Here is a 26,612-nt window from a genome sequence, read left to right as displayed (position 1 = left end):
TAATTCTTTTTAAATTTTTTGTGGTTGTTGTTGCTGTTAGCACCAAGGGCCAGAAAAGAAACCTCTCGTAGATTTTCTGTGGTTGCGGTTAGTGCATATCGTAAATACCTTGGAGGCAAAAGGAACGTGGCAGTGAGCACAAAAAGGAAACACATTTGCTGAAAAACAATAGTAATTATAAAGCAGGACACAGAACTGCTGAGGACCATAAGCCCTGCCCTCTCCAAGTGGACCTGACTGTGCAGCAAATTTTGCCAACTTGCCAGAGAGGCAGCAACTGCTTCGCTTCCCACTTGGCAAGAAAGCGCTAAATTCGTTTTCTTCCGAGCATCCGCAACCAAGATCCCAACCCAACATTCCCGCGGCCTTCCGTCGGTGGAGCAAACTCCCGGCAGCAACGCCCAGCCCCGGGCGGGATCGTTCGAATCTGCCCACTTCGCCCGCGGACCCCGGCTCCATCCCCACATGCCTCCCAGCCTGGGGAAGAGGAAGGGGAAGGGCCGAGCCGGAGAGTGGGGCTTGGTCTGTGAGTGTCCCTCGGCAGAGCCGGGTGCGCGGGGCCGGGCAGCCAGGACCTGGGCGAGGGGCGGGGGTCCCGGCGCGCGCCCCTGACCCGCCCCCCGCGGGCGCCCCAGCCTCGCGCTACGGGCCTGCGTGTCCTCGCGCCGACCCCTCCCTCGCGCGCCTCGCCCGCGGCCGCTCCGGCGCACGCGCGCGGCCTCGCGCAGGGCGGGGAGAGGCGGCGGCTGCGGGCCCCCGGTCGCGAAGCTGTCAGACCCAGGGAGCCCGGCTGCGGCTGCCGGCGCGGCAGGCGGGAGGACGGCCCAGCTCCCCGCCGCCCCGGGCCGAGCTGGGCGAGCCGGCCCGCCGAGCCGGCCGGGAGCGGGGAGATGAGCGGCGGCCCCGCGGCAGCGCCCCAGGCAGACGCGCCGCCCCCTCGCGGAGCCCCGGCGCCTCCGGGCCGGCCCTGCGCCCCCGCCGCCCGGGGCTTCAGAACTTGCGGGCACTGTTGGGGCGCGTTTAATTTATAACGTGCTTCGTGTTCTACAGGATGGGGAGGGACGCGCGGCAGTGTCATCGGGAACTGGCGGCCCGGTGAAGCAGGAGCCGCCGGCAGTCCGCCTGCACCCAGCCGTTCCGCGCCGCGGCCGCTCAGCCTCTGCCATGGCCGGATCCGGCGCGTGGAAGCGCCTCAAATCTCTGCTGAGGAAGGATGATGCGCCGCTGTTCTTAAATGACACCAGCGCCTTTGACTTCTCGGACGAGGTGGGGGACGAGGGGCTTTCTCGGTTTAACAAACTTCGAGTCGTGGTGGCCGATGATGGTTCTGAAACCCCGGAAAGGCCTATTAACGGGGCGCACCCGGCCCTCCAGGCCGACGACGACTCCTTACTGGACCAGGACCTACCTTTGACCAACAGTCAGCTGAGTTTGAAGGTGGACCCCTGTGACAACTGCAGCAAACAGAGAGAGTTACTGAAGCAGAGAAAGGCGAAAACCAGATTGAGCATCGCTGCCGTTCTTTACTTGCTTTTCATGATTGGAGAACTTGTAGGTGAGTTGTGTTGCCAACTCACTTTCCGTTTACCTTGCCTGGAGAGCCTTTGTCAAGCTTTAGTTACACATGATTTGAGGTTTAAACTTTCTTTTCAGGAATCTTGCTATTTATCAAGCTACTGATCTCGTGATGTGAAAAAGGCCTCATGGTTCCAAAGTGCAGATCAACCTAAGTAGGACATAAACTTCCAGAGATAACTTTGACTTTTTCTTCTAGTTCTCCAAACACTGTGTCACCTACTGTAAAGTTAAGGACATTATCTTCATTGTATATCATGTAACTTCCTCTTTTTAAAAAAAATTCTGATAAAACACCAGGTTAATTTTTGCAACGTTTAAAATAGTAAATTGTTCTAAAATTAATTAGAATCATAAAATTTTGCAGTATGAAGGGACCTTACGGAAAACCTGCTCCACCTTTTTTTTTCACACATAGGGAATCTGAGGGCCCAGAGAGGTTAAATAAGTTGTGAGGACACTTACCTGGTTAATGGAAAAGCCATATCTACAGTCTCAGTCTCCTGCTTTTTTCCCTCTACATTTGACTTAAATGGTCTTTTTATACTATTTCCGTTTGTGTTTATAGCCAAGAGATTTGCAAAATTGAATACTACCAACTAACCTGAACGTTTTTCATTAAAAGGAGGATCTGAAAGGAACCAGAGGGCTCCCCTAGGGTATATGAACTTGGTTTTATTTTCTGTTTTTTAGTTATTCAAGTAGAACATTCTCACTATAATATACCTTCTTAGAGATTAATTTCACAGTCACATTAGCGTAACTGCTAATTTCTCTTAGGGACAGTTTACAAAGTGACATTAAAGCAGGGCGATTATTCTCCCATGTTGTCTCAATGATGAACCACGATGAGAACAGAGGTGGCAGTCTAGATTTAAGATGCTGGCTGGAGGTTATATGCAGGAAAATTATATACTTTTCCTACCTCATTTTACACCAGTGCTCCCTTCAGCCATGCTGGCCTTCTTTCTCCCTACGACTCACAAAGCTCCTTGCTGCCCATAAGCCCTTCAACCTACCTGGTCCCTCTACCTCAGTAGCTTTCAAACTTTTTTGACCTCACAAAAGTAAGAATACACTTAGCATTGTGACTCGTGCAGGCATGCGTGCATATGTATGTACACACATATACACATATGTATGAATATATATATAACTAAAACAAAGCTTTATTTCATGCGATGTGTTCCAATATTTTTTCAATTGTAGTCCCAGCCTACTTAATTGGTTTCATGGTCCACAAATAGGTCGGGCCTGCAGTTTGAAAAACGCTGCTTTATATGGACTGCCTTTTCCCAAATCTCGACTGGTTTCTTGTCATTCATATGTCATCTCAAAAGATACCTCTGAGACTGACTAAAGTAAACCTCTCGTCCCTGTTTCTGCCCCAACTTTAAAAGCCCTCAGCATCTGAGATTATCTTGTTTGTATATTCACTTGTTTAATATCTGTCTTCCTCCACTGAAATTTAATAAGCTGAATTTCCAGCTTATTAGAACAATGACTGGCACAGAGTAGACACTCAGTAAATTTTTGTTGAATTAATTTTTGTTGTGTTAGAGAATTATAAATGCTTAGAGAATTATAAATGCTTAAGCTATAAACAAATTAAAAGATGGGAGTAAAGCTGTGGCCAGGTAAGACATCGTCTCAGCATACTAAGAGTCAATGATTTGCCCAGATTCACACAGCTAGAATATATAGTCATTCAGACTTTGTGATTCTTGAAGTTAATATTTAATATTTGAATTTAAAAATCACATTAAACACAATTTTCCCCCTTAAAATTAATTTAGAGTTTGTTTCGCCTAAGTAAAAATTGTTAAATACGATTGTCCTGACTTACCATTTTTGAAGTCTCTTATTTGGTAAATGTTGTTTTGTGAAAGCCACAATAAGTGTTCCTTTTCAAATATGAAAATCTTTTGTTAAACAATACAGAGATGCTAGTATGTAGGATAGGCATTAACAATACTATTCAGAATGTTATATAGAATTGTATACAGTAGAGCATTTATTAACGTACGTTCAAAGCACCTAGAAATAAAGCATCTTATGTAGGAAGTATGGAGTAATAAAAACATGAATTTAAAGATCTAAAAGAGGAAACTCGATTTTGAATCTTGGCTTTGCCACTAACTTGCTCATTATACAAGGTCCATTCTTATCTTCCTTCCACTCAGCAAGTATTTTTTGAGTACTTACTGTATGCCAAGCACTGTGCTACGTGTTCTGGATATACTATGGTGAACAAAACTGTTATGATCACTAATATCGGAAGCATTTAATCTAATGAAGGAGACAGATGTTAAATAAACACAAGTAACTTTAAAATTCAAATGGTCTTAAGTGCAATGAAGAAAAAGAACAAGGTACTTATAAGACATAGTAACCAGTGAGACAAAGTTTATTTATGAGCCAGGTACAGTTAAACGGAAAAAAGATAGTAGGAGTTATTCAAGCAAAGGAAGTGGAGGAGGAGTTTTCCAAGTGAAGAGAACATCATGTACGAAGGTCCTAAAACTTTTAGTTCTTTAAAAGGAACTGAAAAGAAGGCCAGTTTGGCTGGAATGTAGTGAGCAAGCAGGAAAGAGGCAGGGGGACCAGATCAGGCAGACCATATTATTATGAGTATAGTTTTTATTGTAACTATGATGGGAAGCCAGTGAAGTCTTTTAAGCAGAGAGTGACATGATGGGCTTTAGCTTTTTAACAGATTGCTCTGGCTCTTATGTGAAGAATGAATTGGAGGGTGCACGAATGGAAGCAAGTAAACTACTGCAGAGGTCCAGACAAGAAATGATTATGGCTTGGACTAGAGTGGATGGAGAAAAATGTAGTGATTGAGAAGCATTCCAGACGTAACATTGACAATATTGGCTAATGGTTTGGATGTAGGGGTTGATGGGGGAGCAGTGTCAGGAATGCTTCTGAAGTTTCTCACCTAAGCAGCTGAGTGTGTGGAAATATATGTCATTTATGAAGCAGGGAGAAAATACAGAGCAAGATTTAGGCATGGATCAAGGGTTGTTTTAGACGTATTATCATATGTATGTGAAATAGCCATGTAAAGATGTCTAGTGAGCTGTTACTTATGAATCTGTAGTTCAGAAGAGAGGCCAAGGGAGAGAGGTATACAGTATATAATGCCATAGGAATGGAAAAAAATTACCTTGAGAGCCCAAGTCTTGAGGAACTCCAACTTTAGAAGTCAGGCAGAAGGCAAACAGGTATCCCAGAATCTAAGAAAAGAGAGTATTTCAAAGTGGAAATAAATAAGTTGAAGCTGCTGAGAGGTCTAATAAGATGAGAACTAAAATATCCTTAGGATTTAGTAACAGAGTTATTGATTACTCTAACAACTGCATTTTTATTGTGAATGAAAAAGCTTGAAGAGTGAATGCAAACAGACTTCCAGGTAAAGATGGCAAATGAACTCATGCATCTAATTGTATTCTCTCCTAAAGCCTCTCTTAAACTAAAATAAAGGGATACATACATACAATAAAGGGATATACAGAGAGAGAATTTCATAGTCACATTAGTGTATATATATAGTCACAGTGTATATATAGTGTACCTATATACATACTCTCTATATATTTGTGTGTGTGTGTATATATATATATATATATACACTCTCTCTATATATAAGTATATACTTATAGTGTGTATATATATAGTCTTCCTCCACACAGATGGGGAAATCTGGAGAGGAGACAATAGCAACACCAATTTGGAAAACTAGAAAGGAAACAGATAAAAGAGGTAACTGACTTAACTGTCCCAAGAAAGCCAACTCCTAAGCAAGCAGTGGAGAAAGCTAGGAACCAATCCAGGTCACACTAATTTGTCAGAAACACCTAGAGAACTTATTAAAACACAAATTGCTGGGCCAGAGTTTCTAATTAAGTAGGTCTGGGATAGAGCCTGAGAATTTGCATTTCTAACAAGTTCCAAGGAGATGATGATACTGCTAATCTGGGGATCACAACTGAGAACTACTGCATTAGAGATTCGTAAGTAGGCCCAGAATTGGTTGTACCAGGTACTCCTAGAAATGTGGGTAAAGAACAAGGCTAAAAGAAATAAAGCGAGTTAAGACCTTTTTAAGAGCCAGGCAGATATAATAGTATAATAATATAATTAGTATATAATATAGTATAGTATATTAATATAATAATTGGTATCCACACAGATAAGAGAGATCATGTATCCATGAAACAAAAACAGGCTGCTTTGAAAAATAAATTCACGGTAAAAAGGTTTTGAACAATAAAAACGTAAAAAAAAATTTTAAGCTCAATAGAAGATGAATTAGGTAATCTTTCACAGAGTAGAGCAAGAAGATAGAAATGGAAAACAGAAGAAAAGAGACAAGAAAATTAGTATATCAGTTCAAACTCCAAATAATAGGAGTTTGAGGAATAGAGAAAACAGAAGGAAAGAAATCATCAACAACATAGTTTAAGAAATTTCCCCAGAACTGAAGGGTATACATTTCCAGGTTGAAAGAGTTAAGAAAAGCCTAGCAAATTGGGTGAAAATAAATCCACACCAAGGTACATCATAGTAAAATTTCAGAATACAGGAAACACATTGTTATCTGTTCCCTCAGGCAGCTGCAGTGTTAAACAATTGCCTTGGATTGTTTTTGACCAACACTCCCTGGGGTTTGCATAGGGTGGAGCTCCAAGTCAAGTCAAAGAAAAACAGCTTTGCAAGTTTGGTCTTCCAGGGAACTACCAGACAGGTCAAATAATAGCAGTAATCTGGGAATGGAGCTTTCAAAGAGTTCCAACCCCAGTCTGTCCCTCGCAGGGGCTGCCAGGCTGAGGTTTTCACTGTGATTGCTGTTTGTTGGTCTTCAAGGCTACTGCTGAGCTGGAGAGGGGGAGATATGTACAAGGCAGGTTAAAATGCCACAGAGCTCATTGTTCTTACCAAGATTCAGCCGTTTTCCTTGAATAAATGCTACCTGTATCAGCCTTTGGTTAATTTGCAGGGTTCTGAAAAAGCTGACTTAATTTTTGCCTGTGTTCTCATTGCTTTTATGGAGGAGATGATTTTCAGAGGTCCTTTCTCTGCTATTTTTGCTGATCCTCTGGCTCTTTAAATTTAGATTAATTTGAATAAAATAAAATTCAATTCCTCAGTTGCAATAGCCATATTTCTAATGCTCAAAAGCTACCTGTGACTAGTGGCTACTTGATTGGATAGTGCAGATAGAACATTTCCATCATCTCAGAAAGTTCTATTGAACAGTGCAGCTTTAAGGTATTATCCTCATTTATAGATGAGTAAACTGAGGCTCAAAAAAGTCAAGTAACTTGCTCAGGGTCTTGAGATTCCAAAGCCCCATGTTATTAACCACCAAGCTGTATTTTGTCTCAGTGATTTCCAGCTTTTTCATGTCTGGGAATACATGAAAAATGCTATTTCTATAGAGCACCCTGGAATAAATGGATGTGACTACAAGATCACCTGCTCCAGTTCTCCTGCTGCTCTTGGCTCTGAACACCCATCACAGGAATAGGGGGATCAACAGCTCAGCACAGTTATGTGTCACAATCCCCTGATCATGAAGTTTTGCTGTAGAATATAAGTGATGCCCAAAGTGTGGTTCCAAGACCAGAAACATCAGCATCACTTAGAAACATGTTAGAAATGCAGATTCTCAGACCCCATCCAGACCTACTGAATTAGAAATTCTGGGAGTGGAGTCAAGCAATCTAGTTTAACAAACCTTCCAGGTGATTCTGATACACATAAAAGTTTAAATACTCTGAATTGTATTATAAAAAGCTTATTCAATGAATGGTGCTAGGAAAATTGGTTGTATAATGCAACAACATATATATATACACACACACAAATATGTGAAATATATTTTATATAAAATGCCTGGAAAATCAATATAAAAAATTGTATTCTAAATACCACTTTTTATCCCTCTATTAGGAGACATTACTATCTATATCCAAATGAATCAGTTAAATTTTTATCTTTTGTTTTGAACTAATGTACATTTTAGGAGTTTCTTCAGTTTAATTTTATGTTCAAACCCTCCCAAACAAGTGAATACTTACCTTTTCTTCAGCTTTATTGTAATATTTAGATATTGTGGTTATTAATTTCACTGTCTAATAGTAGAATTAGGAGGTTGAGTAAAAGCTGCCCCTTATGTGTTATGTGGGCGGCTTATGTGTTAGCCCCTAATTTAGTGTTTCTTAACTTTTTTAAGGTCATTGACTGCTTGGAGAATCTGTCACAGAAATGGACATTCTCACCTGAAAAATATACACATATTTAAGGTTTTGCATAAAATTTCAGGATACCCTGATTTAATTGTAATAGGATAAAGATTTAGGTAAAAGCTCATGTTTTGTAGGATGTTACATATTTTTGGTTTGATTGCTTACATTTTTATTTTAATTAACTTAGTTCTTCTTACCTCTCACCTTTACTCTAAGGCGGATACATTGCAAATAGCCTAGCAATTATGACCGATGCCCTTCACATGTTGACTGACCTAAGTGCCATCATACTGACCCTGCTTGCCTTGTGGCTGTCTTCAAAATCACCAACCAAAAGATTCACCTTTGGATTTCATCGCTTAGGTAAGTAATGGGAGTTTCTTTTGGTTTATAAAATTTTATAGTAGAACTATAATGAACTATAACCTTTGATTAACTGAAATATTCCTGATAATAGCCTGTTTGAACAAAGCAAGTGAAGACAGATGAACAACGCTTATTCAGATACGTATCTTCCAGGGTACAGTGTGCTAACCAGTTCACACACATAAAATTATATGGTAATCATTAATCTTCAGATGTTGTTCCCTATGTCTTTTTGAAGATGTTATCAGAAAAAAGTTTACCTTCAGCTTATTGAACCATGCAAAACCACATGAGTTTAATTCGCTAATGAGCATTAACTTGTTTCTTCAAGTATTCCAACCGAAGCTACGGTAGCCCAGATTTTAAGCATTACTATAAGATGTATAATATATATAGTGTGGCTGACCTTCCTTGTGGCCATTGTGTCAACATAATTCTGTGAACGCTGAGAAAGATTCTTTGCTTGACCAAACTTTAGTCAGTCTCCTGAACCTTCTCCCAAGCCCATCTGTGCATTTCCTCGTAAAATCTAGTTTTAGCAAGAACCCTACTAAGCCAATTGAACAGAACCCCCCCTCTCAATATCTGATGGGTTATTCCCCAGGTGATGTCTCAGCACCCTGGCCTATCTTCAGCAAGAATTCTACTAGGTCAATTTAGCCCTTACCCTTGATGTTTCCTCTTAGTAATTTTCCATCCACTGACCCCCACGCTGCTCCTTGGCTGTAAATTCCCAGTTGCCTATGCAGTATTCAGAATTGAGCCCAATCTCTGTCCCCCACTGGTCTCTATACCTACCTTGATAGCTTCTTCCTCTTGAATAAAGTCGTCTTTACTGTTTTAACAAGTGTCACTGAGGTTTTTTTCTTTAACAATGCATACATTTTTATTTTCCTATTTTGAACAAATATTAATGTTCAGTTAAGAGAAGTTAAAATCATACATTGTTATCCACACAACTCTGCTTCTTGCTGTGTTACTGTTTTTAAATTTTTACTTATTTTTAAAATATGTATGAAACCGTTACTTGAACTATTGTTTGAAGTGCCACATGACCAGCTGTCATTTGCTTAGAACCCAAAAGTTGACATTTAGGTAGCTTCAGAAAAACCTCTCTTAACCAGAATTAACATCTTGGTTTATTTTTTAGAGATACTGAAATTCTTGGCTAATATATCAATTAGTTTCTCCCCTTCTTTGTTACTTTTTAGCCTAATCTTAACACAGCAGCTAGGTCTTCTAAAATTTAGTCACTGGGTCTTCTAGTGTAAAACTTGATATTGTACCTGAATGGCTATATTCCAAGTAGCTATCCAGGTCATCAGTTGGGAAATTATCTGGCATCCCCACCCCTCAGTACTCTGAGCTACTGCACAAGAGAGCTAAAGCCCTGAGTGAGGTTGTTTCCTATTATTTGTTGAGCCACTGCATAATGCATTTGGATGTGTTCCTGAAAGAAACCCCACTGCTTTACAACATATTATACATTCATTTGTTTACTGATTGCCTTGGGGTTTTTTATTTTTTTATTTTTTATTTATTTTTTGTATGTGTGTGAGGAAGATCAGCCCTGAGCTAACATCCGTGCCAATCCTCCTCTTTTTGCTGAGGAAGACTGGCCCTGGGCTAACATCTGTGTCCATCTTCCTCCACTTTACATGGGATGCTGCCACAGCATGGCCTGACAAGCGGTGCGTCGGTGCGCGCCTGGGATCCGAACCTGGGCCTCCAGCAGTGGAGCACACGCACTTAACCGCTACGCCACAGGGCCGGCCCCTGCCTTGGAGTTTTTTAAACAACTTCAAAATTATTTTCAAACTTCAATCTTTTGTGATTTAAACACCTGCAGTTTAAGATCTAAAACTTAAACAAAGCATCATGGAATGGAGATTTTTACCTTCTAACACTAGTTGAGAGAGTGCATTTCATTTAGTCCTGTGGTTCTTAATCTCCTGTAGGTTTTAGGCCCCTTGGAATTCTAATGAAAACAGTAGAACTCTCCCTCTAGAAACATGCAATAACAGAACATAGAAAGTCCTACATATAATAAGTTAAGAACCCATAATCATGACAATTCTATTAAATATTAAACAAACCTTAGTATTTATCTAGATAGTCACTTTGTTTCTTCATAAATAACAAGTACTGTGAAAAGATGAGAGAATATAGAACTGTCTGGTTCTATTATGTCTCTGCAAGTTTCTATAGAAAGTCTAATCTTTTCCTTTCCTTAAAAGCACTAAGTTCAAGATATCTAAGACTAGATATCAGCATTTGACTCCTGTTTCTCCTGAGAGTCCATTGAAATAAAAAGCACCAAAACAACAAAGAGAAACAAATCGGTCACCAATTACAAATTTTTAGAAATTTCTGGAAGTTGGAAAGTAGTTGGGGGTGGGTTGAAGGAAGAAACTGCAAGAATTTGCAGTTGCAAATTTGCTAAAGCCAAGAAGCTGCAACCTAGAGTACCGTGAGCTAGGAAGTGGATCAGCCCAACAGATTTCCAAAGACTCAGGGACAGAGATGAGCAGAAGTGAGAATTGGTGCTGAAAACAAGGAAGATTAATTGAGTGACTATAAATGGCAACTGCTCCCACTAGTACACCATGCCCCCACCTTCCTTCCTACCCCACCTCTACTTGGGCAGCCTGCATTTTCCTCCATGTAAAACACCAGATAGTCCTTCTAGAAAGAAATTGAATGAAACATTTGGGGAAAGCTGAGGCTTCTAGTGTGGATGTTGATGCTCCAGAATAAGTCTTCATACAAGAATTCAGGGTTCTGCAGCCTTAGAGCTTGGTCCCCCACGTACTCACCCTAAAGTAATGCACTTGTCCTTGTCTGCCCTGCCCTACACCCCTTATACACCAACCATTTTAATTAGTTTATGGCTTATCCTTCCGGCATTTCCTTTTTGCAAACGACAGTTTCCATATCCTTCTGCCCTAAATGTGAATGGACAACCAAGGATCTTTCAGCAAATGAGGAAAACCAGCAGCATGAAAGAAAAGGACCAAAACTAAACTAACAGAAAAATTAGTCCTAGAGGAAAAAGAGGTGACTTAAGGAACAGAAGAAAATGTTTTAAATTATCTTATTAATATATTCAGAATAATGTAACTAAAATATTTTGAAGGAGAAAATTACAAGAAAAAGCTCTTGGAAACTGAAATATTGCTGAAGTTAAAAAAAATTTTTTTCAATAGAAAGACTACAGAATATAATCAAGAAAGTCTCCTAGGATATAGAATAAAAAGTTAAAAACAGGAGGAAGAAGTTGAAAACTATAAAAGAATAATCTAGGAGGTCCAAAGTTGCACTATTAAATCGGAAATAGAGAATTTAAAAAATAGAAGGGAATGACTGCTTAATGGGGATGGGGTTTCTTTTTGGGGCATGATGAGCATGTCCTGGAATTAGATAGTGGTGATTGTTGCACAACCTTGCATGTACACTAAAAGCCACTGAACTGCACATTTTAAAATTGTTAAAATGGCGAATTTTTTGTTGTATGAATTTTAGCTAAATTTTTAAAAGTTATCTAAAAAATAAAAGGAAGAGAATTGTTAAGGTCTAGGTAGATGAGTATTTCCTAGAGCTAAGGAGGGACTCAAGCCTTCACACTAGGCAGGCCTTTTGGGATCTTCTTTTTCTTCTTTTGTATTCCAAAATCCTATTAGGATATATCTAGATATAGAACTTATTTCACTTATTCTGCTCTTTGAAGTAATAGTGGAAATAATGGAAGAAAACTTATGGTGACTTGGGGAGAACTAAAAAGACAACAAAGATATGTAGAATTGAATAAAGCTATAAACCAAAGCAATAGCTGTCCTTGTGTTCCACAAAATACCACTGCTTCATGAGTAATCTCTCCAAGTTCTGTGGGGGAAAGTGTGTTTACATTGGACACATTTAAATAACGTGGCACTGGTGACCTCTAATACCAAGACTTGGGGATTCATGTCCTAAAGAACATTGCAGAAGGAATCCCTCTAAGACACTTCTGGTTTGTTACTGTTAATTTTGTTTTGATGGCATGCGGAGTAGGACAGGGGTTGGTTTTTCCTTTGTTTATTTTTTAAATATGTAAAACATAGGTTGCAAAAGTAAAAAAAAAATTTTTTAAAGAAAAGATTTACTCAGAGCACTCTTTCTTTCATTCTGTCCCCTCCAACCCATCCTCCCTCCCACTCCTTATTTGTAATATTTTAGCTAGTTTCTGGGCTATCCTGCCAGCATTTCCTTTTGAAAATATAAGGAAATACATTTATATGTTCATATCCCGCTCCCTGCCACCCTTTCTTATGCCAAAGGCAGCATAGTTAACACCCAGTTCTAAACCTGGAGGTGTGTGTCTGTGAATGATAGTCAGATATTAGTATCATTCCCTAAATTTATTTCCTTTTTGTGTTCTCATAGCGCTTTGTACATACCTAATAGCATTTATCACATTTTTATAGCTATTTTTATGAAACTGTGTCTCCTTCTAGACCATGAATTAAGTAGGGACAGGAACAGGTAATATTACACTCTATGTGTCTGGACTAATAAATGCTATATAAGAGATTATTAATCAAATTGTTGCATATTCAGGCTGAGTAAATAAGAATATGAAAACTGTGATAATTTATTATAGCTCTTGGTCCTCAAGTCATTTGTGTTTGGGGTAAATTAAACCAATTTCCAAGCTGGGAATAAAGGTATTTTTGAAATTTTGGGACTAAAATATTTGGGTCTTGAAAACATTTATCTGTATTCTGAAACTGTGGTCATGTTCACAGACTAGACTATAAAAATTTATTTGATCCATAACATAGCTGGGTAGCCTGACTCATAGGTCCTTTTGGGTACAGAAAGAAATTAGTTAGAAGGGAGTTTCTTCTTCCTTTTCTCTGTCAGGAGCTCGTCCATTTGTTTGTTTTGGTACTTTCAGTTTTAGAGTTTTGTCAGATGATTTTAAGTTCAAATCTGAGATCTGCAGTTTTACTAGCTATATGACCTTTTGGAGAGGGATTTAATCCCTCTAAGTACGAGTTTCCTCTGTAAAACAGGGATGATACTTCTTGTATTGCAGAATTGTAAAAAATACGTAAGGTAAGGGGGTAAGGTACAAGTACGTAACACAGTCCCTGGCACAGGGAAAATTCCCAGTAAAAGTTAGTTCAAGCCTTCTTTTCCTTCCCTCTTCTACCTGCCAGTATATCGTCTTGCCCGGATTTCTCATATCTCTCCAAATGGTCCATTCTCCACAATTGCCTACCTTCCCTTCTCCCCCAGTCAGAATTCTTACTCTCTCAGCCTAACTGTCTCAGCTAGGTAGTGGGAGAAAAGTAAGATGATTCACCCTGATAATTAAATAACAGTTTTTAAAGATGTGCTTTTTAACTCAGGTCTTTGGTAACATTTTTGGCAATATAACAAAATTTATTTTAGCAAAAATCATTCAGTCAAGGTGAGAGAAGGGTGGTTTTAGATTCGAGGGGTGAGCCCAGGTGGCTGTCCCAGGGGTCAGGCCCATTCTGTTGGTACTTTCCTTTGTGGGAACTCACAGATTGTGTAAAATCATTCAGATTTTTCTTTTCCTTTTCTTGCTTTCTTTATTACTTTACAGTGAGGTACAATGGCAGCTCTTTTGTGGGAAGAGGGAGAGCAGGGTAGGAGCCGTATGTGAGTTATTTTTAAATGCCTGGATTTATTTGACTGTGGGTATGGCATCTTATTCTGGAAGTTAATAAAACTTAAAACTTAATAAAACCACACTGTAGGAGAAATCCCACAAATCCTTAGGAGGAATAGCAGGATCTCCCAGACAAAGGGGACACATGCTATTCTCAAGAGAACAGCCCCCATCCACCTGCTTGCTCTCCACTTTTATTCTTCTCTGTGGATTGTGAAGCATAATTGACCTAATTTATATGGCTTTTCTTCCAGTTCTTGAGCTGAAGAGGCTGCATGGATTAGATAAAGATAGTGATCATGTGAAAGGACTGTAGTAAGCAGAGGTGTCTGCATTTGAGATAAAAAACAAGATGTACACTTTGGTAATCAAACCATCAGCCTAGGTTCGTGGCAAAGCGACAGTGCAGAAGTCTTTGTAGCAGTGTGTAGTTCAGACCTTGGCAGCTCTGGCTAGATGATGGTTGTCCTGAGGTAGGTATATCGTTATAATGCTAATTCTATGTAGTCTGTTATTTTATCCCCGATGCTAAAGGAGCAGAAAGTATTCAGCTAAAAACATCTCTTCCCTCGTACATGCAGCCAAAAAAAATCTCATCTCCCGAGTTAGTGATTCATTTTAACAACTTCCTCCCACCCCTGACAAGAGTTACACCTATTAATTATTCACATTTTAGTGAGAACTAATTCATATCACATGAACATCTATAGGAAAAGAATAGCTACTTCCTAGAAATGGGACTTTTTTACTGAAGCAGAGGAAGACATGAGTGAGGCGGTCAAGGATGGATAGCCAAAAGTCAGCTTGAGAGTACTGGGGTTAGAAGGCAGGAAATAGGAGATTATTTAGAATAGGAGGTGAGAGGATCCAAGACAAACTTTGCAGTTTAGCTTGGCATTCTGGTGGCAACAGTGGGCCACTGAGAATCCTATATGATGTGTTTTTTTTTTTTTTGAGGTAACATTGGTTTATAACATTATGTAAATTTCAGGTGTACATCATTATATTTCCATTTCTGTGTAGACCACCTCATGTTCACCACCCAAAGACTAATTACCATCCATCACTGTACACATGTGCCCTGTCACCCCTTTCACCCTCCTCTCTCCCCCTTCCCCCCCTGGTAACCACCAATCTAATTTCTGTATCTATGTGTGTGTGTGTTGTTGTTGTTGCTATTGTTTTATCTTCTACTTATGAGTAAGATCATACAGTATTTGACTTCCTCTGTCTGACTTTTTTCACTTAGCACAATACCCTCAAGGTCCATCCATGTTGCAAATGGCAAGATTTCATCTTTTTTATGGCTGAGTAGTATTCCATTGTGCATATATACCACATCATCTTCTATCCATGCATCCCTTGATGGGCACTTAGGTTGTTTCCAAGCCTTGGCTATTGTCAATAATGCCACAATGAACAAAGGGGTGCATGTGTCTTTACGCATTCATGTTTTCATGTTCAATGGAATAGCTAGATCATATGGTAGTTCTATTCTTAATTTTTGAAGAGTCTCCATACTGTTTTCCAAAGTGGCTGCCCCAGTTTACATTCCCACCAGCAATGTATGAAAATTTCCTTTTCTCTACATCCTCTCCCACACTGGTTATTTCTTGTCTTGTTAATTATAGCCATTCTGACGAGCATGAGGTGATATCTCATTGTAGTTTGGATTTGCATTTCCCTAATAATTAGTGACGTTGAACATCTTTTCATGTCCCTGGTGGCCATCTGTATAACTTCTTTGGAAAAATGTCTGTTCCAATCTTTTGCCCATTTTTTAATTAGGTTATTTGTTTCTTTATTGTTGAGATGTGTGAGTTCTTTATGCATTTTGGATATTAACCCCTTATCAGCTATATGGTTTGCAAATACCCTCTCCCAGTTGTTAGGTTGTCTTTTCGTTTTGTTGATGGTTTCCTTTGCTGTGCAGAAGCTTTTTAGTTTGATGTAGTCCCATTTGTTTATTTTTTCTTTTGTATGATGTCTTGAGCCTGAGTGCAGTAGGGTTGTCTGCAGCTGAGTTGAAACACAAATACTAGTTTGGAAGTCCTAGGAAAATCGAGTACAGCCCACTGATTTTCCTTCTATTTCCTTCCTATCTTCTATAAGAAGAAGGTAGAAAAGAGAAACAGCATGAAAGGAAGTAGAAGAAAGAATGTATCTCCACTCTTCTTTCCATATTCGTTTTTATAAACCTCTGAAACCTGCCTTTAGATGTTTGCTATATATAATTCTTTGAGGCAATAGAAAGACAAGTGTTATATAATTTAAGAGAAATATACTCATTATTGCATCATAGCATTAGCAAAGTTAACAGTTATGATGGGCCAGTACATCTAGGCAGCACTCATGAAAAAGCCAATTTGCTTGGGTTGAGTGTGGTTTACACAGTTGAAGCAAATTGTTACTCATTCACCAAATAGGTACTCAATATAGTCAATAGTTACCTTTGAATGAATGAATAATAGTATAGGGTGGGGAGACAGGCAGTAAATATGTACACAAACACAACATCATCGTAAATTGTGTTAAATGCTACAAAGAGAAAGAACAAGATACTATGATAGAGAATAACAGAGGACGACAGAGAAGGACTCAGTGTTTTTCAAATGAACCTTGAAAACCTCTAATTTTGGCAATTTATACATGTGTTAAAATGTGCAGTAAACGTTTTTCATATTTTATAGTGCTATCAAAACTAGATGATCATCTATGTTTTCTCCCATTTAATTTTTTTCTTACCATTTATGAGCCATTCAAACCAAAACTGTTTATTCTCTGTGTGTGGAATTCAGGGTGTGTTTTGGTCTTTATTAGATCATTGACCATAAACATTTGTTTATATTTCAACTGAATGAAAAGACCCCACGTGATGTTATAACAAAAAACACATATTCACTCATCTTACTCTCTCCACCAATGCTACAGTTCAGCCAGGTGGAGTGATTTCATTATTTGTGTGTAAAGTAGCAAGATGTGTTAGAACTACTATCATAATAGGTTTTCTAGAATTTCCATAAAAATCTCTTTCGAGAGTTTTTCATTTATGCCAGATATCCATTTAGTCAAGTTTATCTAAAGCTAACGGGGTAGTAACTTTCACAGAAATCTAGAGTTTCAATTGTGCAAGTTCTTGGGTCTCCTGTAGAAAATGAAAAATCCATATATTACACAATCCTTTTGTCTTGAAAACCTTTATTGTATATTACGTGACTGGAGACCAACCCAGAGCAAGAAGGAGAAGACTAGAGCAAATCATAATTTGCTTGTTGATTGAAAGCTTCCCCCTCTTTTAAATGTTTGGGAAGAAAACATCTTGCCTATTTTATCTGCATTCCATCATGTTAAAAATACTATGAAAAAAATGTTTTAAACACTAATTAGTCCTATTCATGATATTTCACCAAAGTGTAATTTATTCACAATGAAAAAGCTCTTTGTTCTTTTTGTCAGAATAAATGATCATAATCTTACTATAAGGATTTTTAGCTGTATAGTATTATCTGTGCCTTATACTTTTCAACTGTAAATCTCGGCCCTAAAAATCTGCTTAAAATTTTGGGTTTTTTTTCTTTTGCATTTATCAGTATTCTGTCAAGAAGATGTTTTGACGGGTGATTATAATAAAAAATAACAGATGGGGGCCAGCCCGCTGGCGCAAGCAGCTAAGTGCGTGCGCTTCGCTGCGGCGGCCCGGGGTTCGCCAGTTCGGATCCTGGGCGCGCACAGACGCACGGCTTGTCAAGCCATGCTCTGGCGGCGTCCCATATAAAGTAGAGGAAGATGGGCATGGATTTTAGCCCAGGGCCAGTCTTCCTCAGCAAAAAAAGAGGAGGATTGGCAGATGTTAGCTCAGGGCTGATTTTCCTGACAAAAAAAATAAAAATAAAAAATAACAGATGAATGTCTTTGCTTTTCACCAAGGGAACTTGATATGAGGCACATTCCTTATTAATTGCTGGAAAAGGACTATCATTGATAGCTGTATCCTAATATGTCATTTTGGGAATTTCTAGGAATCAGCTGAATTCCATTACTCTTGGCTGTGGGCAGGCATTGGGGTGAAATGCTATGCTACTCACCTGGGTGAAAAACGTGGCATGGGAAACCGAGTTTTCAGCTGCAGGCCTCAGAAGCCTGGTGGGCCTTCTGTGGGTGGGAATCCTTTCTGCCAAGGAACTCTGTTTATGTTTTACTTTGACTTGCATTTTACTTTATTTTGAATGTGGTTTTGCCTTATCTGAGAGTTCACAAAAAGGAAATTTTAAGTGTTCAGGAAAATTATCACTGGGATGTGGGGTTGCCACATTTAGCATGCACGTACACAAACACATACACACTGTTACAGGATGCCCGATATGTCTGAAATATTGCGTGGGACATATTTATACTAAAAAAATTATTTGTTGTTTATCTGAAATGCAAATTTAACTTAGCATCCAGTATTTTATCTGGCAGACTTACTGGGGTAACTATATAATTTATCATCCAAACCAGGACACTTTTGAGAGTGAAATGGGGCACTTTTAATAACTATGCCAGGACAACAGGCATAGATTGGGACTATCCTGGGAAAACTGGAAAGTGTGGTCAACTTAATTATAGGGGATTTTGAAAGAATTTTTAATTATTAGTTTTAGACTTTCATAAGCAATAACATCTGTCATTAACTTGTATAGCTATGAATCTTTATAAATGTAAAGTGTATTGCTTCATAATTTCATATTAAAAATTTAATTAAGGCACCTTAAAATGGTCGTGATCTAATTGCTAGCTTCAAGCTCGATACATGATTAAAGTTCTTTGTCTTTTTTTTTTGGAAGAGTTTGAGAAGGATTGGTATTTTTAAAAACTAATTTTAAAGAGAATTAAAGTTCTCTTTCTTTGTGAGTAAAAGGAGGAGGCTACCACTAGTACATGAGATTTTACAGTTTAAATATTTTTTAATTATTTCTTCTTTCTTTATATTATTTATATATATGTATTTTACCATCAGCCAGTGCTGGTGGTCTAGTGGTTAAGATTCTGCGCTCTCACTCCCACGGCCTGGGTTCATTTCCCTGTCAGGGAACCACACCACCCATCTGTCATCTGTTGGTTGTCATATTGTGGCCAATGCGTGTTGCTCTGATGCTGAAAGCTATGCCACCCGGTATTTCAAATACCAGCAGGGTCACCCATGATGGACAGGTTTCAGTGGAGCTTCCAGATTAGGAAGAAGGACCTGGCTACCCACTTCCAAAAAAATTGGTCATGAGGACCCTGTGAATAGCAGCAGAGTATTGTCCGACAAAGTGAAGATAAGGGAATGGTGCAAAAAGACCGGGCAGGGTTCCTCCACTGTACACAGGCTCACTAAGAGCCAGAATTGACTCGATGGCGCTAACAACAATAAATTTTACCATCAGAAGTTATAACTTAAGAAATTCCATTTCATTTACTGTCTTATATTTGGCTTAATTCTCTTATAGCCTATTTACTTCTTGTTTTTTGGGATTTACTAAATAACTTATTATTCATATTTAGCTTAATCTTCTAAACTGTATAGCCTTTTATCTTCCCTTGCTCAACCTAACTTCATTCTGCAAATTCACCTGTAAATATTTGAGTACCTGCCACATGCCAGCAACTCTGCTGAGTGCTACAGTAATGTGACATGGAATAAGACTTGGTTGTATCCTCAAGGAGATTAGAGTCTGGACTGAATATCTCCAGAGCCTTGTACATTTCAGTTGGTCTTTTCTCTGTCTTCTTCAGCCCTTTGTCTCTTTGGAAGTATGATGATTAATATGTCAAGAATAGGTGTACCATGGTTTTGAATAGGAATTGTATGTTTTTGTATTATTCCAACATCTCTTCTGTTGGGTTTTTGTTTTTTTTTTTTTTGGTGAGGAAGATTCACCCTGAGCTAATATCTGTTGGCAATCTTCCTCGTTTTTTTTTGCTTGAGGAAAATTAGCCCTGAGCTCACATCTGTGCCCATCTTCCTCTATTTTGTATGTGGGATGCCTCTACAGCATGGCTGATGAGTGGAGTAGGCCCACGCCAGGGATCCGAACCTGCGAACCTGGGCCGCCTAAGCGGAGCATACGGAACTTTAACCACTCAGCCATGGGGCCGGCCGCCAACATCTCTTCTGTTGATGCACAGGATTTTATTGGAGTTTTGGCTTCATTAATGAGATGGCTTCAGGAAACAGCTTATAACTGTTAGATAATTTTTCTGTGTTGTAATTTATGAGCTGGAATAAAAACGTATCAAAGTCCAATACAGTTGAACTGCCTGAAACCTTTGAGCAATGAGTCGACCGTGATAACAGTTTTCCAGATTGTTTTACCTTTTAACACTTAACAGAATTAATGTCTGGTTTCTCTAAAAGAAAAGTTTTCTTTAAAAGTATTTTCTTGCTTTTATTGTTTTGAGTGTCAACACTTGTTTAATATAATATAATGTTAATTATTTAAAAATATACTTCACATTGCCCTATTTTTTATTTTGCAAAGATATAATATTATTTCTACTTTATACTCACATGTAGAAAATTCATATGGGATAAAAGCAAAAATAGTGCAGTCATTCCTGTCTCCTAGCCACCCATTCCCCTCCCCTCTTCTCCTGATAACCAGTTTTTTATCAGTATTTTGTAATCCTTCAAAGGTTGCATGTACAGATCATTATTTACATATTCCTTTTTTTTCTTTTCACACAAACGGTAACATACCATATACACTGTTGTGTACTTTGTTTTTTTCATGAAACGCTGTATCTCAGAGATTATCATAATATGAAGAGCCTTATTCTTTTTTGTGTGTGTGTGAGGAAGATCGGCCCTGAGCTAACATCTGCCAATCCTCCTCTTTTTGCTGAGGAAGACTGGCTGTGGGCTAACATCCATGCCTATCTTCCTCCACTTTATATGGGACGCCGCCACAGCATGGCTTGCCAAGCGGTGCGTCCGTGCACGCCTGGGATCCGAACCAGCGAACCCCGGGCTACCGCAGCGGAGCGCGCGCACTTAACCACTTGCACCACCAGGCCAGCCCCTCCTTATGCTTTTTTAACAGCTGCATAGTATTCCATGTTACAAGGCCCCTACTAATCACTTTTTTCATTGTTTCTAGTCATTTGCTATTATATACGCTTGATGAATAGCTTCATAACATACCTCATTTTGCACACGTGCAACTCAATTGGCATGAGTATGCATATCATTACTAGGAGAGGAATTCCTAGGTCAAAGTGCATTCATGCATACTTGCATGCCTTTAAAAGTGTGTTTGTTTTTCTTTAGTCTAAAGGTAATACGTATTTGTGGTAAAAACTTAAAACATTTCAAATATTACTGAAAAACTTGAAGTGAAAAATAAATTCCCCAAGCTCCTAGTCCCACTTCCCAGAGATAACACTATCTTTCTTGTGATTATCAATTTGCCTGATTTTTGTTTTTCTTTTTTTTATATAAATGGCTGTATGGTATCCCCTTATATGTATATATCATAATTTACTCATTAAGTTCCTCATTGGTGGACATTTAAGATGTCTCCAGATCTTTGTTGATACTAAAGACAAAGCTATGGTGAAAAACCTTGTAGATATCTTTGCATACGTATGGATGTGTTTCTATCAGATAGATTCCTAAAATCAAGGAATATATGCATTTTAAATTTTGATTCGTTTTACTAATTGCTCTCCAAAAAGATAGTTCCAGTTGATACTTCCACCAGTATATCCATGCTCTGGCTATTATCAAACTTTTTAATCTTTGCCAATTTAGTAAAGGACAAAAAGAAATCTTATTCTTATTTGAATTTCTTATTTTATGATTGATTTTGATAAATTGGCCATTTCTGTTTATTTTCTGTATATTACTATTTCTAAGTTTTTTACCCATTTTTCCTATGGGTTCACTTTGTTATTGATTTGTAAGTGTACTCTTCTATTAGGAAATTAGTCACGTATGTTACAAATATTTCTTCTCAGTTTTTCATTTTTTCCAATGGGTATGGTCTGTAAATATACATAATTTCACCCTAAAGAGATGGGGGGGGTGGAGTGGTGGGAGTGAATTAGTGGAGGACCAGATCAAACTGCTAAACACTTTTTAAATAAGAAAAATAACATGACAAAAATGATACAGTGCTTTTATCTCCTTAGAGGAAAGAAGATATAAGATTGTACAATATTTAGTTTGTATGAAGTGTAATAACCATGCTGCTAATGTATTTGTTTTTTATATTTTCCCCTCCAGAGGTTTTGTCAGCTATGATTAGTGTGCTGTTGGTATATATACTTATGGGATTCCTCCTATATGAAGCTGTCCAAAGAACTATCCATATGAAATATGAAATAAATGGAGATATAATGCTCATTACCGCAGCTATTGGTGTTGCAGTTAACATAATGTAAGCTCTAATTTTTAAAAAAATTTTAATCAGCTTTATTTTTTAGAGCAGTTTTAGGTTCACAGCAAAATTAAGCAGAATGTACACAGATTTCCCATATATCCCCTGCCCCCACACATGCATCGCCTCCCCCATTATTAACTTCACCACCACAGAGTGGTACATTTGTTCAATTGATGAACCCACATTGATATAACATTATCACACAGAGTCCGTAGTTTACGTTAGGGTTCACTCTTGCTGTTGTACATTCCATGGGTTTGGACAAATTTATAATGACATGTTTCCACCATTATAGTATCATAAATTCTATATTGTTTTCACAATATTTTCAAGTACTGTGAACTTAAAGACTATTGTACGTGCATTCAGTAATGTGCAGTGATATTTTATATATTTTTAAATTATATAGTACATTAGTTTTTCTTATAAATGTTAATAAAACACTATTGGAATTATAAATTCTTCATTAGTTTGCTCAGGTATACTGAAGTTTGACTAACAATCAGGAATTTAAGTAGGACAGGTTTTTTTTTAATTTAACTTTTATAATACTTGTATGTTAACTAGATGTTTTTTAACTACCAACTTTTTTTCCTAAAAACTACCAAATTTTTAAGTTATATACTTAATCATTTGGATCAGGGGTCAGCAAACTTTTACTGTAAAGGCCCAGAGAGGGCCGGCCCCGTGGCTTAGCAGTTAAGTGCTCGCGCTCCGATACTGGCGGCCTAGGTTCAGATCCCGGGCGTGCACCGACACACCGCTTCTCCGGCCATGCTGAGGCCGCGTCCCACATACAGCAACTAGAAGGATGTGCAACTATGACATACAACTATCTTCTGGGGCTTGGGGGAAAAATAAATAAATAAAAGGCCCAGAGAGTAAATATTTTAGGCTTTGAGAGCCACACAGTCTCTTTTACAGCTACTCAACTTGGCTGTTATAGAATAAAAGCAGCCACAGTCAGTATGTAAACAAATGAGCATGGCTGTGTTCCAATAAAACTTTATTTACCAAAAAATGCAGTGGCCAAATATAGTCCACAGACCGTGGTCTGCCAATCCCTGCCCTAGGGGCTTCCATTCATACTTAGAATAAAATCAAGTAAAGTCCTTACCATAGCCTTTTTAATAACATCCTGTGTACCTCTGCAACTCATCTCCTAGCACTCTTGCTCATATTTTTCTAGCCATAATGGCTGTCTTGCTTTTTTTAACCACATGGAGCACATTTTCATCTCAGGGTCTTTGCCCTGGTATTCCTTCTGCCTAGAACCCTCTTCCACCAACACTCGCTTCCTGACTTCATTCAAGCCTCTGCTCAGATGGAATCTGAGGCTTTCTCTCACCACTCTCCCCATCACTCTCCATCCCCTTGCAATGCTTTACTTTTCTTCAAAGCATTTGCATTGACTGGCAGTACATTATGTATTTATTTGTTTACTTCTCTGCCTTCCCTACTAGAACATAAGCTCTGTGGGGGTAGGGATATGTCTGTCATATTCACTGTTTTGACTCCGGCACCTAGAACGGTATCAGACACATAATAGGTGCTCAAATATTTATTATGAGTTCCATGTTGCCTCAGTAGTGTCTGACTAGTAACAGTTTTGTCAATAAAATTAGGAAGAATAATAACGTTTTCTTTTATTTTTAACAGAATGGGGTTTCTGTTGAACCAGTCTGGTCACCATCACACCCATTCCCACTCCCTGCCTTCAGATTCTCCTACCACAGGTCCTAGGTTTGGACACAGCAATGGGCAGGATAGCCTGGCGGTGAGAGCTGCATTTGTACATGCCTTGGGGGATTTGGTGCAGAGTGTTGGTGTGCTAATAGCTGCATACATCATTCGATTCAAGGTAATATGATTGCTTGTTTTTCTGTTTTAAAACATATTTAATTTCAACATTAAAACTAACAGTGATGGTCTTTTATCAGTATCCTGTACACCAGTGCCAGTCCTTCATTTTGCCTTTCTGTAAGCTTAATTGAGCCATCAGTATAGCTCCTTTGTTAGCACAAAACACCATAGCATCACCTCATGGAGTAACTTATCTGTAGTTGGCTTGGGTAGTGCCTCCACTGGAGAACTCAGTTTTAAGCCTTGTCATTGAACTGCTAGGTACTGGAATGTGCACTGGACTAGAAATCCAGAGAGTGGGTGCTAGTCTTGGCTCTGCCATTAATGCTTCAACCTTGAGCAAGTACCCCAACTCTAAACTTGAATTTCCTCTTCTATAATATGAGAGGCTTAGACCAGATAGATGGCTGCTAAAGCTCCTTTTAGCTCTGATCTTCTATGGTTCTGGGTGAAAGATTTAGAGAAGGCACAGAGGAAAACAAGAGAAAAAGTGATTAAATTTCTGGAAATAGGTCCCACGAGGAGAGTCATTTAAACCATCTAGGAAGGAGTGAAGACATTTCTCAATTGCAATATCCAAGTTTAAGGGTATTCTCCAGTCCTGCTAAAGAAAGCTACAGAACAGGAGACAGAGTATGCCATGCTTTGCTTTACAGTCTGTTTTATTTGTCTATATTTAATCACACAATTTTGATCTGTCATCTTTCAGCCAGAATACAAGATCGCTGATCCCATCTGTACATATGTATTTTCATTACTTGTGGCTTTTACAACATTTCGCATCATATGGGACACAGTAGTTATAATACTAGAAGGTAAGATCTCACTAATATCCCCATTGTGGGCTTATTACTTTCCTAAATCAGATTGGGGATGGGAGGGGGACACTCAAGGGTGGGAGCCATGTTTTTTCCTTTCTTTCTTCCAATACTTATCAGGCTGTAGTAATACCACCTTACATGTATCTAACATATAAGAATCAATGCACTCTCCCATCTATTATTTGTTTGATCCTTATAATAGCTAAGAGAAGCAGGTAAGGCAGACATTATTATCCCCATTTATCCATAAGAAAATTGAGGTTCAGAGGGCTAACATACCTTGATTAGGGTCATGCTGCTAGTAAACTGTGGAGCTAGGACAAGAATGCAACTCTTTTGATTCTTAATGTAATTGTGTATTCCTTAACTTCCATTTAACTTGCTACTTTGTTATATTTTCAACATCCCTGCCTTACTGATATTATGTATAAGCATGTAAATATAAGTTCTCAACAGTAGGTTTATCGTCATTAGATGTTCCTTTCTTTTTTTCTTTTTCTTTTTTTGTCTATCCTAGCTTATTTGTTAGAAGTATTCTGGTTTGATTGACATTCCTTTTTAGTACAAATGAACATTTTTTTAAGTATTTATTAACCTCTTGTATATATCCTGCCAAAAGTGTGCATGGTTTATCTTAAAGTATTAATATATTTTAAAGTGTTTGTTTAAACTGAATTTGGTAAAGCCATTTGGTTTCTTTGAAAAAAATGTCCTATCAGTAATGTATAACTTTTTTCCCAAAATAAACTTTATTTATAAGTGATATATTCTGAACTAATAGGTGTGCCAAGCCATTTGAATGTAGACTATATCAAAGAAGCCTTGATGAAAATAGAAGATGTATATTCAGTGGAAGATTTAAATATCTGGTCTCTCACTTCAGGAAAACCTACTGCCATAGTACACATACAGCTAAGTATGTTGCTGATGGTAAATGCTGGGGTTGGTGGACTTCTAGCTTTGGAATTAAAGCTGTGCTTATAATTAGGTAGGAAGACTTTTCTCCTGAAAGATTTGTTTTAAAGGAGGGGTGATGCTATTCAAAAGGTGAATTGCAGGTCAGCATGGATAGCAGAGCGATAATTTTTGATCTCTTTGAGATAAGACATTACAGATTGATTTTTGCCTTCAAGTAAAAGGCATTAAGTGTATTTACCATGTTTTTTCTACATAAGAAAAGCTAGACTCTATGTTTTTATTTCTTTTTTTTTTGGGTGAGGAGATCAGCCCTGTGCTAACATCTGCCAATCCTCCTCTTTTTTTGCTGAGAAAGACTGGCCCAGGGCTAACATCCATGCCCATCTTCCTCCACTTTATATGGGATGCCGGCACAGCATGGCTTGCGCACCCGGGATCCGAACCGGCAAACCCCGGGCCGCCGCAGCAGAGCGCGTGCACTTAACTGCTTGCACCACTGGGCCGGCCCCTATGTTTTTATTTCTTTAAATCGTTTCACAGACTGTTGTTTTTTATTTTTTTAATCAAAATAATACACGCATGTGCATTTATTAAAAAAGCGCAAAAGACAAAAGACTTGTAATTGATGTCTAGTATTCTCTACCTAACAGTGGACTAAAGAGATTGGAATAATGAGAAGTCGTTCTGGCTTTGTAAACTGACATGCTTCTCTAACAGAATAGCT

At 38.6% G+C, this 26,612-nt stretch overlaps 1 protein-coding gene and 1 long non-coding RNA gene across 2 annotated transcripts in view; one reads left to right on the top strand and one right to left on the bottom strand.

The window, feature by feature from the left end:
- Window positions 1-1,164: 1,164 nt before the first annotated feature.
- The window catches only part of SLC30A4 (solute carrier family 30 member 4), a 30,050-nt gene continuing 4,602 nt past the window's right edge, over window positions 1,165-26,612 (top strand). The window contains exons 1-6 of the mRNA XM_004421530.3: window positions 1,165-1,555; window positions 8,049-8,195; window positions 22,130-22,283; window positions 23,946-24,147; window positions 24,859-24,964; window positions 25,752-25,886. Of these exons, the coding sequence (XP_004421587.1) occupies window positions 1,165-1,555; window positions 8,049-8,195; window positions 22,130-22,283; window positions 23,946-24,147; window positions 24,859-24,964; window positions 25,752-25,886 (1,135 nt within the window). The remainder of the gene's footprint in view (window positions 1,556-8,048; window positions 8,196-22,129; window positions 22,284-23,945; window positions 24,148-24,858; window positions 24,965-25,751; window positions 25,887-26,612) is intronic.
- LOC147917541 (uncharacterized) overlaps window positions 1,203-26,612 on the bottom strand; it is a 40,230-nt gene continuing 14,820 nt past the window's right edge. Inside the window, exons 2-3 of the long non-coding RNA XR_015550467.1 lie at window positions 4,748-4,817; window positions 1,203-1,454 (exon numbers count right to left, since the gene is read on the bottom strand). This is a non-coding gene — a long non-coding RNA (uncharacterized LOC147917541). The remainder of the gene's footprint in view (window positions 1,455-4,747; window positions 4,818-26,612) is intronic.

Source organism: Ceratotherium simum, chromosome 3 (genome assembly GCF_057802395.1).
Source record: "Ceratotherium simum simum isolate JZ-2026a chromosome 3, ASM5780239v1, whole genome shotgun sequence".
NCBI lineage: Eukaryota > Metazoa > Chordata > Mammalia > Perissodactyla > Rhinocerotidae > Ceratotherium > Ceratotherium simum.
Note: the sequence above shows the minus strand (reverse complement) of the source record. Positions and strands in the feature narration are given on the sequence as shown.